Source organism: Plectropomus leopardus, chromosome 6, assembly GCF_026936395.1.
Source record: "Plectropomus leopardus strain MGB_pleo_1.0 chromosome 6, ASM2693639v1, whole genome shotgun sequence".
Lineage (NCBI taxonomy): Eukaryota > Metazoa > Chordata > Actinopteri > Perciformes > Serranidae > Plectropomus > Plectropomus leopardus.
Window position 1 is genome coordinate 15,125,998 of NC_142181.1, and position 12,786 is coordinate 15,138,783.

At 38.9% G+C, this 12,786-nt stretch overlaps 1 protein-coding gene across 1 annotated transcript; it reads left to right on the forward strand.

The window, feature by feature from the left end:
- Positions 1-2,946: 2,946 nt before the first annotated feature.
- ctsc (cathepsin C) lies at positions 2,947-12,655 on the forward strand. Its single transcript, XM_088078853.1, has 8 exons — positions 2,947-3,268; positions 4,459-4,604; positions 5,304-5,458; positions 7,308-7,463; positions 7,725-7,843; positions 10,337-10,468; positions 11,324-11,556; positions 11,784-12,655. The coding sequence occupies exons 1-8, from the start codon at positions 3,109-3,111 to the stop codon at positions 12,048-12,050; spliced, it is 1,368 nt and encodes a 455-aa protein (XP_087934979.1). The 5' UTR covers positions 2,947-3,108; the 3' UTR covers positions 12,051-12,655.
- The last annotated feature ends 131 nt before the right edge of the window (positions 12,656-12,786 follow it).

Below are 12,786 nucleotides of genomic sequence, written 5' to 3' on the forward strand. Positions count from 1 at the left end.
ACTCACTATTTCTATTTATTCATGTCACTTGCTTTGAAAGCTCAGCAGTGGCAGAGGCTCAGCAACAATGAGTTATGTACACCTCTTAATTTAACTGTAAAAATACCAAAAAAGGTAGCAGCTGACTGGACGAAGACAGAAAGTGGTGTTCATTAGTGAAGATTGGAACTAAGCTTGTAAGTATCGTAAATGTTTGTTTACCACTGAATTTTCTGCAATGATCCAAAATCAAATGGAGAAAACCCAGTATTTTTGACAAGGGAAGCAGGGCAAAGTTGGCTTTCAGGCTGGCCTACAGAAAAACGCCATCCATGGGGCATTCTGTTGGGCCCATAGAAACTTTTCTTTCTTTCTTTCTTTCTTCATGACATTTCATAAACCAATCAGTCCATCAAGAAAATAACTGAGTGGGCGTGTTAACAGGTTAGTGCGTACACAAAGCAGCAGTTTGTGTGAATGTGTGATGGGGAGACATGCACAAAAAAAATAAATAACACCATTCGGAAGTATGGCGAGGAGAGAAACAGAAAAGGCATGACAGAGTAGGAGAACGTGTGATGGAAGGAAGGAGGAAGCCATGCGAGCTGGGAACAAATCTGTGGGTGCCAAAATAGCAGAACTGAAAGTCACTTGAGTTTTAATTTCCTGCCAGTGGAAGCGGGAACAATATCAAGATTGAAACAGGAGTTTCAATGAGTCACTCTTCGAGGGAGCTCAGTGGGTTCAGGCTGTTAACATTCATAACATCATCCCTCCGTCTCCCTGCTCCTCTATTTGGCGTTATTGCATAGGCGCACACAGCCACATAAACGCAACAACATACACATGTGCCCACACTAACACACAGACATTTCCACACAAACACAGTGTAATGGCACTAATGAGACTGCATGACTAATACCTCTTCAGTCCCTTCTTCAGATGAGTGCTTATTATGGTCTGTCAAGGAGATGAGTCAGTCTATGTCATGGTTACTATGGTGATCAAAGCCTCCAGTACTTCCCTTAAGTGCCTGCTGGTAAAAAAAAAAAAGCTCTTTAACCCCTTTAATACAGACCTATGGGGATGCTGTGACACACACACACACGCAAGCAGGAAAGTTGACTCTGATCACACTCAGGAGAAAATTAAAACAGGGATAGTTACGATACCACATCATTATTATCGTGACAAACACAAACTAAACAGCAGAGTCAAAGAAAGAAAAACATATCAACAAGACATTAATGTTATATTTGCACAAACTAATTTAAAAAGGTCACTTTTGAGGCTCAGTATGTTCAACACTCCAGGATCAACCTCAGATCACCTCTGGGTGAGCCTCTATGTGTAGCGCAATTTGTTGCCACTCCACCCGCAGCCAGCTCCTGATGCGATGTCATTTGGTCTTTCTGGCTCATCACACAAGGCATCACGCACCCTGTTGATGTTTCACTGTTGATACATGAACAAATTACTAATGGAGATCTATTTAACCAAAGTGTCTTTAAAAAACAACTATTAGACTCTACCATAGCTGAGTGCACGTGCAGTCATAAAACAGCTGATTATGAAGAGATATGAGGTTTAGTTTGTCTGATTTAGGGTGATAAATTGGCAGATATGGAACATCATATAATAAGTATGTTTTCTTGAATGTATAATCACCTGAAAATATAAATCATTGTGTTGCTGTTATCTTAGAATGAGCTGTTTGTATCGACGATAGGAAGCGGATCCTCGTGCACAGAGTCCAATATGTTGCCCCTTCCTGTTTCTAGAGTAACTCTGAATTTAAACACTGGCTCTAGATAAGGCTATCTAAGGCGCCTCTGTAACCTGAGAGTCAGAAAAACTGTGATTTCTTAGAGTGAAACTGCCTTATTTATTTATTTATTTATTTATTTTACCACTTTAAATCACCAGGGCCATGATTTGGAAAGGAAGAGTCCCAAGAAAAACCACATAGAAGTGTGACAAAAAATAAACAATTATTTATCCAATAAATCTGGCTGTAAAGGTGTTACATATTTCACCCAGCTGAGCCCAATTAACACACTTTTCTGAAGGCAAAGACAGAAAGTAATCTTTTCCATAAGATAAATATAATTTACTACATCTATCTGTACAATTGTTTGCATTTTCTATATTATTTCTTTATTATTCAGCAATTTTAAAAAACCTTCAGACACCACTTTTAAGATTCCTACAAATACCTCTTATTCTAATAATAATAATAATAATAATAATAATAATTGTATTTTTATTTATTTATAAATTTATTTGTAATGCACTTTACATTTGAAGTGCAACAAGATAAAGGCATTAGCATAAAAACAGATAAAAACAATCTAAATAAAAGCATATGTAAAGGTCACAAATAAGAGCATGAAAGCAAGTAGAGCAACCAGCAAGCACAAGTTCTGTATATATTGTTTATATTCAACTCAAAATATCACTTAAAGGTAACATAATTACATAATGAGCTGAAATAAAGAAGTCAATGAACACCTTTTTTTCTCCAATCACAGATATTACCGGTCATTAAGTTAAACGAGCGACACCAGCGGTTCTTTTCTCGTGTCTACTGCGCATGCTCACAGCTGGCGGGTCATATGACCAGGAAAACGAAACCAAACAGCAGAGCAGACAAAGGACTGTGAAAGACGAGAGAGTCACCGTCCTGTTGTTCCTTGTTTGCTGAAAATATGAGCCAGACTGGAAGAGGACGAGTTCAAAAGTCACGATAAGATACGTATATTGTTCTGAGCACTCGTATACATACAATTAAATCAATACACAGGAGCTAAACTTTTGGAAATACTCTTTTATTTTGTCTCAAAATATGTTCAAGCGCGTTAGCTAGCCGGCTCAACTGGTAGCTACTTGTGCGCACGTACGTTGCGCTGTTTCGCTTCAGTTACTTATCTTGACCGTAGTAGCTTACTGTGTGTCTTTGTTAAAAGTTTGCATAAATAGCAGTCAGGAGACAAAGGTTAACAGAAGTTAGTGGGGCAGGTGGCGCGGAGAGACAGCAGGGGTCAAACTGTTGTGTTTATCAGAAGACACAGATCTGGCTGTGTAGTTCTCAAGGTGCGCGCGTGTGTGTGTAGCTAGCTGTGTGTGAAGATGAGGCTGAGCGGCGTGCTCGTGTGTGTGCTCCTGCTTTGGGCTGAAGGGTCCTGGGCTGACACACCAGCCAACTGCAGCTATGAGGAATTGCTGGGGACATGGGAGTTCCAGTTGTCCAAAGGAGGACATGACAAGACCATCAACTGCTCGGCTGAAGGTAAAGATCACAGTACATTATAAACTGCTCACATCATGGGACAGGTCAGAGGTGACGGAAGTAGTCTGTCAGTATCGCAGTGTGGAAATCATGTGACATGTTTGGGCCTGCTGAAAGAAAGTTTTCAGGTCGGACAGAGACTAAAATAGGGGATTCCCTGACGCTTCACTGAGCACTTCCTCTGTTTGTTTTTCTGGTGTATACTTAATGCATATTTATCCTAAATTAGTGTCTTTTTACTGCATGCTCTTGTTGCTGATATTGTGTTTATTGTTGCAAGTTGATGCCTTTCATTAGTTTGTGTTTATGCTTAAATTGTGACCTGCCAAATGACTACAGATGAAAATAAGCTTAAAGCTAGCTAACACTGTTACAAAGCACCAAATGTTAAAAGTCTTTAAATGTCTTCAATTCAGTTATGTTAATTTTCATGTCAGTATCTATCATTACCCTACCACAGGGTGTCTGCAGGTCCTTAAAATTCCTTAAATTAAATTTTATGAATGTTAGGCCTTAAACATCATTTAATAGTCCTAAATTTGAGTATATGATGTCTTAATTGCCATAAACATTTTTTTATTTAATTGATCAATTTTTAATTTATTTTAGTCTAAATGAGTAGAGTTCTTCTGTGTTTAAGTCCATATTTGTTTTTTGAGGGGTTTTTTTTTGTTTGTTTTTGGAAGAGCAATGCAAGGCATAAAAATTACAGACCAACCATGCAAAGGGGAGAAAACATGAAAAAAAAATGGAAGAAATCATCTTCTTCCATTTTTTTTCATGTTTTCTTTATTTCTTTATTATTTCCCCTTATCCTCTCACCCCCTAAAAGAGACTATGAAAGAAATAAATATGAAAACGGAAATCACACTAAAGGTACAATCATATAAAAGCTTATGGTTAGCAGTGACACCACATACTTAAGCTAAGAAAAGAAAAGAAAAGGAAAGTAAATAAAAATAAAGCAAACAAATTGACAATTAAAGACATAAAAATGTAGCCGAATACTTTTATTTCGGTGAAGTTGAAGACCTCAACACAATAGATGCAGAAAAAGCACACATTAGTGCATTAAAATGCACCAGAATACAGAAAATTAAGTGTTAGTTAGTCTTTGTTAATGGAGTTGACCTTGAAATTGGATCATTTACTGCAGTTCAACATTTCCATGCTGTGGTGTTCCTCCTCAGCTACAGGGGAGAGCACGGTGACTGTGACCCTGGAGAAACTGTCTGTAGCCACAGATGAGCTGGGAAACACCGGCTTCTTCACCATCATCTACAACCAGGGCTTTGAAGTGGTCATAAATGGGTACAAATGGTTCGCATTTTTCAAGGTAAAAAATGCATAGATTAGTGATATTTTCAGTATTTGATGCTGATAAAAAAGGATAATCCTTTATTAACCCCACAATGGGGAAATCTGCAGTTCCCTTGGTGGTCAAGTCCATGTGGCCCATTTAAAATGCTTGCATTATGCTTTTTAATATCCCATTCTTAAATTATAAGTTGCCTTTTGTATGCACTGCTAAACTTCATTGAGTTAGCCCAGCTGATCACAAACTTTGTGTGTGTGAAAGTTCAGCTCATTTAACTCTCTGACATTTGTGGTTTAATTTCACGATCACTCAGTTTCCTCTGCCCTTATCTAATATGATGGCTAATATGCATATCTTTGGTACACTAAGCCAGACTGAAATGAGTAAGGAACTATGTATAAGTTTGGTTTTTTTTTCATGTAGTGTTTCCTGTTCCTCCCACATTGAGTTGAGGAAGTATCACAGTCCATCTTTCTTCAAACCAGTTATTATTTTTGATGTCTAAGTTCACTTCCCCGTTTTTTAGACTGGATTTAGTGAAAGAGATATTTATGTTTGTTTTTAGACTTTGAGCTTAACTGAATTCCTTCTCAAACTTCTGTGAATAATGTACTGAAAGTCTTCCATCATATGCAATAATCTAATCTTAAATCAGTTGCTTTTTAAAGTATTTTAAGGACAACAACCTCTAATCTGATTGTCTCACTACACATCCAGTACACTGAAGAGGGCCCCAAGGTGACCAGCTACTGTGACCAGACCCTGCCAGGGTGGGTCCATGATGTTCTGGGGAACAACTGGGCCTGTTTTGTAGGGAAAAGAGTGAAATCAGCGCCACCCCGAATAGATTACAAACCATTCATGAGCAGCAGGTACGTACATAATGACTGCTTGGTTCATCCTCCAAAATGCAAAGTAGACAAACACAAACAAACACAAGCAAGATACCAGTGGTAGAGATGTACAAAGACTAGCAGCGCAGGTGGTATTTTTGATCCACGCTTTCCCTGCACTCTGCAGTTTTGACATCCCGGCTGTAATCCACACTTTCAATTCCTCCTCTGATGCTGACTGAGTTAGCCTCGCTCACCCTCAGCCTTGGAAATGGGCCAGGAATCTGAATTCACATCTGAGAAATCTGATGTTGAAGCACAAATGTTGCAGGGCGGGCAATACAACAAAGTCTAAATTGAGAAATGAGTCTTGACTCAGTTCCTGGCAACATAAAGCTGCTTCTTGGACTCTTTTTGGTTCCAGTTGTATTGAAGCCAAGTTTTTATCAAGTTATAGGTTTTCAGTCGATTCAAATTTATTTGAATGTCTAGGAATCTGAGTGTGTGTATATATATATATATATATATATATATATATATATATATATATATATATATATATATATATATATATATATATATATATATATATATATATATATTTTTAAATTTAGATTGGTTAATCAGTGGTATCCACTGTTGTCATTCAAGTCAACCACGAAACACCATAAAATTATCAAACAAAGAAAAATGAATAAATTATTATAATTATAGTATATTTTGTTCGAAACATTTACCCAGTTTAAGTTCTCCATTTGTCTTCATCGTTGTTCCAGCATTTGATTCTACTAGTATTGACATAATGAAAATAATTCAGATTAGCCCAGCTCTCTCTATTATTTTTTTTAATTTTTTTTTTTTTACAGTGTTCCAAGGTGTTTTACTGTTTACAGTATGTTTGTCCCTTGACTGATAAAGCTTATCACAGGAATTTGAGGTGTGTGTGTGTGTGTGTGTGTGTGTTTGTATGGGGGGGGGTCAAGGATTGGGCAGAATGCCTTTACACTTTCAAAACTGTTTTTTCCTCACAGGCAGGCAGCTCTCCAGTATAAGGTGTGAAACTCTGCACCTGTTATTTCAGGGTTTAAAAAAATGTATATAGACTCATACTAATGTAATGCCTCTCATGCATCACATACAAACTAGAAATGTGTAGCTTTGTATTATTCTCCAGAGACTGCTGTCTGTCTGTATTTTCTGTTAATTTTCCATGTTTGGGATGTTTATGGGCTCACAGCTCTCAGGTGGGGTCAGGGCTTTATAAAAAGTTAGCAGCCAGGTGCTAGACTGTAAGCCGTAGCCATCCAAGAGACACAGCTCTGGAAAAAAATGCAAATATTGTGAGGCGTAATGCCAGACGAGAGCGAAACTGGGGTTGGCTTTTACTCTCACTCGGGAGCGTGTTTACAAACGAATCAGCAAACAATCCAGCATAGTTTACCTCAGAGTAACTACTGAAACAAGCCTGTGGAGGCTGGACTTCAATTAAGTTTGCTGTACATGAGAGGATGCCGTGACCTAACTTGTATTGTGTTGGGAGTCGGCCTGTCCTTTCTGTGAACTTTCAGGTGTAGTTGCTGACTGGAAGAGTCTGAGTTAGCCTGAAAACACTTTGCAAAGACTTTTTCAGATAAGTATGAATAACTGGAGAACATCTTTGCAAGTCTTTATATTCCAAATAAAACTAACAGAAGTTATATTGCAGCGGTACTCTAATATGTTATTACACTGTCAGGTGTTTTGTTAAAGCTGCACGTTAACCAGCTAACATAAGTAACATGTAAATCAACTCAACAGCTGCTTGCGATGTCTTTTTTTCCCCTGTTTGTGTAGCAGAAGAGCCCCTGTTTTAAAAAAAAGCTTATGTGTAACATTTTTCACCCTCCAGGCTGCAACAGAAGCCATACAAACACAACCTGGACTTCATTGATTCCATCAACTCTGTTCAGAAATCCTGGAAGGCAGTACCCTACCCAGAGCATGAGATGTACACTCTGAAGCAGCTGCAGTATCGAGCGGGAGGGCCCGCCTCACGTATCCCCGCGTGAGTATTTACTTGCATTTCTCTTACTGTTACCACGGAGGAAAACACATTAATGCGCATAAATTAGTCATTTATGCTCCTAAATTAATAACTAGTCGAGGAGATGTCTGAAACTGCTTTTATATGTGGTATACTAGTACTACCAACATCTGAACCAATGACTCCTTAGATGATTTCATTGTTTCTCAGTATTAAAATGGATAACATGTCCTCTTATATCAGTCTGTGTCATTTTCTTGTGATTCTTTGCTTTTGCTTTAGGCGTGTTCGCCCGATGCCTGTGAATGCTAATCTAGCGAAGATGGCGGCAGCTCTCCCTGAGCACTGGGACTGGAGAAACATTGATGGTGTTAACTTTGTCAGCCCTGTGCGAAACCAAGGTGACATTCAGTTTCTTTCCCGCAGAAACCTTTAAGCTCAGTCATTTTTACTGTTGAGTGCAAAGTTGGTTCATTCGAAACATCTAAAAAAAAAAAAATCCACCTTTTAAGTGACAGATAACTGTATTATACCTGTGCACACAGAATATTAGAAATTTGTATCTAATCAATCAGAAGACTTGCAGGAAGCAGACAAAGCTGCACTTTTACACTTGAGCAGCTGTCGGTGAGGGCAGACAGTGAACAGCAGCTCGCCAGCTACTTTGCCTCCCTCTTGGCAGGCCTGGGTCTGCTTTCTGCTCTCCTCCTGTGTTTCTGCACAGCCTGGTGTGTGAGTGGAGAGATTATGCGTGCTGAGTAGTTTGAGTGTCTGAGAGGGCCTCTGTAGGGCTGGGTTTAAGGATCTGGAGAGGGCTGGAGAGTCTCAATAGAAGCCCTCTAAGCCACTGTGCAGTTCTGCGGAGCTTATTTTGCTTCAGCGTTTCGAGTCAGGTGGATTTTGCAGGTTCCATTTCACTTCACAAAAATTGGTGTGATTGAGGATGAAAAGGTCTGCCTGTGTCTTAACATCACAGGCAACCCAGCAGTGACTTTCAAGGGAAGAGGCAGGTGTATCTGGCATTGTAGCAAATAAAAGGAATACTTCACAAATCATTTTCATAGCAGTTAATCGCCCTGTGTAACTTTGAATTTGCGGAGAAAAAAAATCTATTTAGGGAATCCAATAAAATTGAGAAAATGATTGAATCGGCAAAACTAAATCAAAACAACTGTGTACAAACTTTCACTCAACTAGTGCAGTAAATTTGAAGTTTAATTTATCCAGTTGTATGCTCAGTGCTTTTAAAACATGCATTTTTGTTTAAAACCTTACTATGTAAAAAACACTTCCTTAACAGTCTCACTCACACGCCTGGATGCATGTGTGTTTCTACTCTGCTCAGTGGAGTTCACCGGCAGTTTAAATGTGCTTGCCCTGGCACACCACTTGTATGAGGAAGTGTGAGAAGTACTGAGCATACAGCTGGATAAATGAGACTTGGATAATACTGCAAGAATTGTGGGCGAGTTTGAAAATGGGGTTTTGAAATAATTTGGTAAACACAGTCCCCCTTTCACTCCAGTTCATTGAGAATTTTCTAATTTTTTTGGATTCAATGTTCCACGTGGAGGCATTTAAGGGGGAAAAACTGCAATCTAATACCCATACTAGCATGCCATATAATATTCCAGAAAAAGATACAGTATGTGCCAGTACATCCTACGCATCACGCCTCACTTTGCAAGCCAGCATCCTTTTCTGGCTTTTCTGATCCACAGTCCTCTGCGCAGCAGAAGATTTGTTGCATCGACTGAGCAGCGAAACAGTGACAGCTTGATTTTCACAAGAGTCAGAGGCCACAATGACAGACTACAGCACCTTCAAGTGACTGATGATCAGTCAAATAGTAATTATAGGAATACTAATTGTTAAATTGAACAAAATAACAATAAGGACATAGATATGAAAAAATATTGACACTGTATATGAAATGCAACTTCTGAATTTGTGTGAAATCTACAATTTGTGCATTTATTTAAAGTTGCAACACTACATATATTGCAAAGTAACAAACGCAGAGCTCTGCAGGTTGACCTCTGTCTCTAGCGAGCTCAGCAAATGGGGTTCGTTATCGCCAAGTTAACAGATATGGAGTCAAAGTTTAGGGCACAATGTCATGACAAAGTAGTATTTCCCAATTGTGTGCACACTGCTTGCAGCAGTACATGCTTTGTAAAGGCAGCTGCAGTACCGACAAAACATAGAAAAGTGTGCGATTCCAAATGCACCAAATGCATGCAATGTTTTCTTCACCAATTCAACATAACATGGGGTAGGTAATTATGGCTGAAGTATTCCTTTTAAAGCTTCATAATGAGTCCTATAAGAACGTGACAAACTTTTCTTAATCAGAAACTTATTACATCATGTTTTAAAATATTTGGATGGCAGAGTTTTCCCACCAGCACAGATCTCTAATTTAAAGTTGTAACATCTTATTAGTCTTAAGAGACTTAAGTCTTGGACCTAAATGAAAACTGTTCTCACTGTCACCCTGACGTGAATCATTACTACAATTAAACCACCCTGCAAATCCCCACAGCCTCTGTTCTCTGACCTAATTTGTTTCTGCGGGGCATTTTATTGAGAACCTGGAGTCTCACATTATTGACTCTAACCAGTGACTTTAATGAGTGTATCTGTGTCTGTGCCTTGCTTCATTATTATGCATTAGAAGCAATGCGGAAAGGTATACTGGGGCAGGAACATCACAGAAACTTCAGCGCTGACTGTGCACTGCAATGGCACATTTGTTCAAGAATACATCACCAGTTACCAGTTTATTAGGCTTTTATATCCCTATATGTAGACTATCTTTGGACCATTTTGTTGACAGTGTCAGAGGTGTTGTATGTTTAACTCAAGTGTAAATCTTTGACATTGTGTTTCAGCATCCTGTGGAAGCTGCTACTCCTTTGCCACCATGGGAATGCTGGAAGCTCGTATTCGAATCCTCACCAACAACAGTGAGACTCCTGTCCTCAGTCCCCAGCATGTAGTCTCCTGTTCGGAGTATTCTCAAGGTAAAGTAACTCATCTAAAATCTTGTGACTTGACCATATCACTTAGTTTTTACATTAAAATAGCAGAATATTGCAGATATCAATCGGGCAGTAGTTAGAAATTGTGCATGATGTAGGGGAGACCGGGGGCAATGGTGTATTTAGCCCCTCATATATAGAGATTTCCTGTTTTTCTCTGTTTTTATAACATATTAAACCAAATATCTGATGGATTTAACCCTTAAAACCAGATATTTAGAGACAGCACCTCAGACTTTGAGAAACTGGACTGGATGTTTCTGACGTTTCGTAGAGCAGGCCATTAATTGAGAAAATAATTGTAAGATTAATTGATGATGAAAATATTCATTAATTGAAGCCCTATTAATAATACTGTTTTTTACTGTTTGTTATTAATCTCAAATTACTTGCTCAAAGGATAAGTACACACATGTTGCAAGTTGCCCTGATAAAAATTGTATCCTATTGCTCAAGAGGTTTTTGAGTCATGACATAAAAACCAAATAAGCGTTACAGTGGCCCTCAGTCTCACCTACTTAGTTAAATATTCTTTTATGATCATCATGGAAAAGTGCAGTACTGCTGTATGTAGAAAATTCTGGGATGCTGCTATTTCTAATCAGAACAAGTAGCGCTTAAGTGTTTTTCAGAAGGTGTATGAAGCGTTTTATAACTGCATTGATTAGTGCCATTTAAAAAATCATTTTGAAGAGTCCTGAAAATTTACATTTTTCCATCTTGGACCACAAAAGAGATTCTAATCAGTTAAAAAATTGAGAAAACCTCCAAAAACATTTCCTGACAATGATAATTAAGAATTTCACACCCACTAAATATTTTTCTCTCCCCTTTAAGGTTGCGATGGCGGGTTCCCATACCTGATTGGAAAGTTTATACAGGATTTTGGCATTGTGGATGAGTCGTGCTTTCCATATGTCGGGAAAGACTCTCCGTGTGATGTTCCTCAAAACTGTGGCCGCATTTACACCGCGGAGTACAACTACGTTGGTGGATTTTATGGCGGCTGCAGTGAGGCGGCCATGATGTTGGAACTGGTCAAAAATGGACCCATGGGAGTGGCCTTTGAGGTACAACAGCTGCTCCGTTTTCTAACTGCTATTTCTACACGTACAGTGTGTGTTTTTTGCTCTGTCAATGCAGCTTAGAGTTTAAGTTGCGTTTAACTTGTCAGAATTTGCTGTTTAATTTTTTAGCCCAAACTCAGCTACTGTGACTTGCAGAAATCAACTTGAACTGAAGGGTCACTGAAATAAGGATAAAGCTCTTAAAATAAAGTGTCCCCATCCTTCCACAGGTCTACCCTGACTTCATGCACTATAAGGAGGGCATCTACCACCACACAGGCCTCGCTGACGCCTTCAATCCCTTCGAGCTGACCAACCATGCCGTGCTGTTGGTCGGGTATGGTCGCTGCCACAAGACCGGACAGAAGTACTGGATTGTCAAGAACAGCTGGAGCACCAGCTGGGGTGAGGATGGCTACTTCCGAATCCGCCGGGGCAGTGACGAGTGTGCCATTGAGAGCATTGCAGTCACAGCCAATCCCATCCCCAAACTGTAGTGCCGTAAACTCAGGATGAAAGGAAGAAGTGGTTTTAACATCCGACCACTGTAGATTTTGTAAAATTAGGCATCTATTCATCCTACATTATTGAAAAACACAAGTTTTGACACATACCATCTACAGATTTGATTTGGAACGAAACTTCTGCTCTTTCGATGCCATGGATTTCGAATGCCAGACAACCACTTTGCTTTAATTTTTAAAAAAATGTTTCCTCATTTCACCAATCACTGATTAGCTGCTTATGAACAAATTAATTCAAGCTGTAACTGCCGACACAAACTTGAAATCAAAATGCCTCGGTACATGCTGTGACAAATAATGAAGGGTAATCTTTTCTTACTTAAAGGGAACTGGAAACAGGAGTCAGTGTTTTGTGTTTGCCTGTCAGATGCAGGACCTTGTCAGGGAAGCAACAGTGGAAAATTATATCTGTCCTTGCATCAAATTGAAACCATAACTGCCATGCTTCTGTGTGGGGCATTTATAAGAGAATTCTCGATCACTAAAGCGATGTTACTGGTTGTACTGCCTTTTTATTCTGATTTGCACTGTTAGTTTTTTTTACATTTGACAGAATAAAAGCATTTGAAAATGTCAAATGTTTTCTTTGTATGTGATGGAAGATGATCTCAGATTGCGGCTGATAGTTTTCTCTCGTGAAGCAAAGATTTTCACAAATAAACAAAGGAATGCACAATGAGGTTATAGAAAACTACGAGAGTGAAACAAT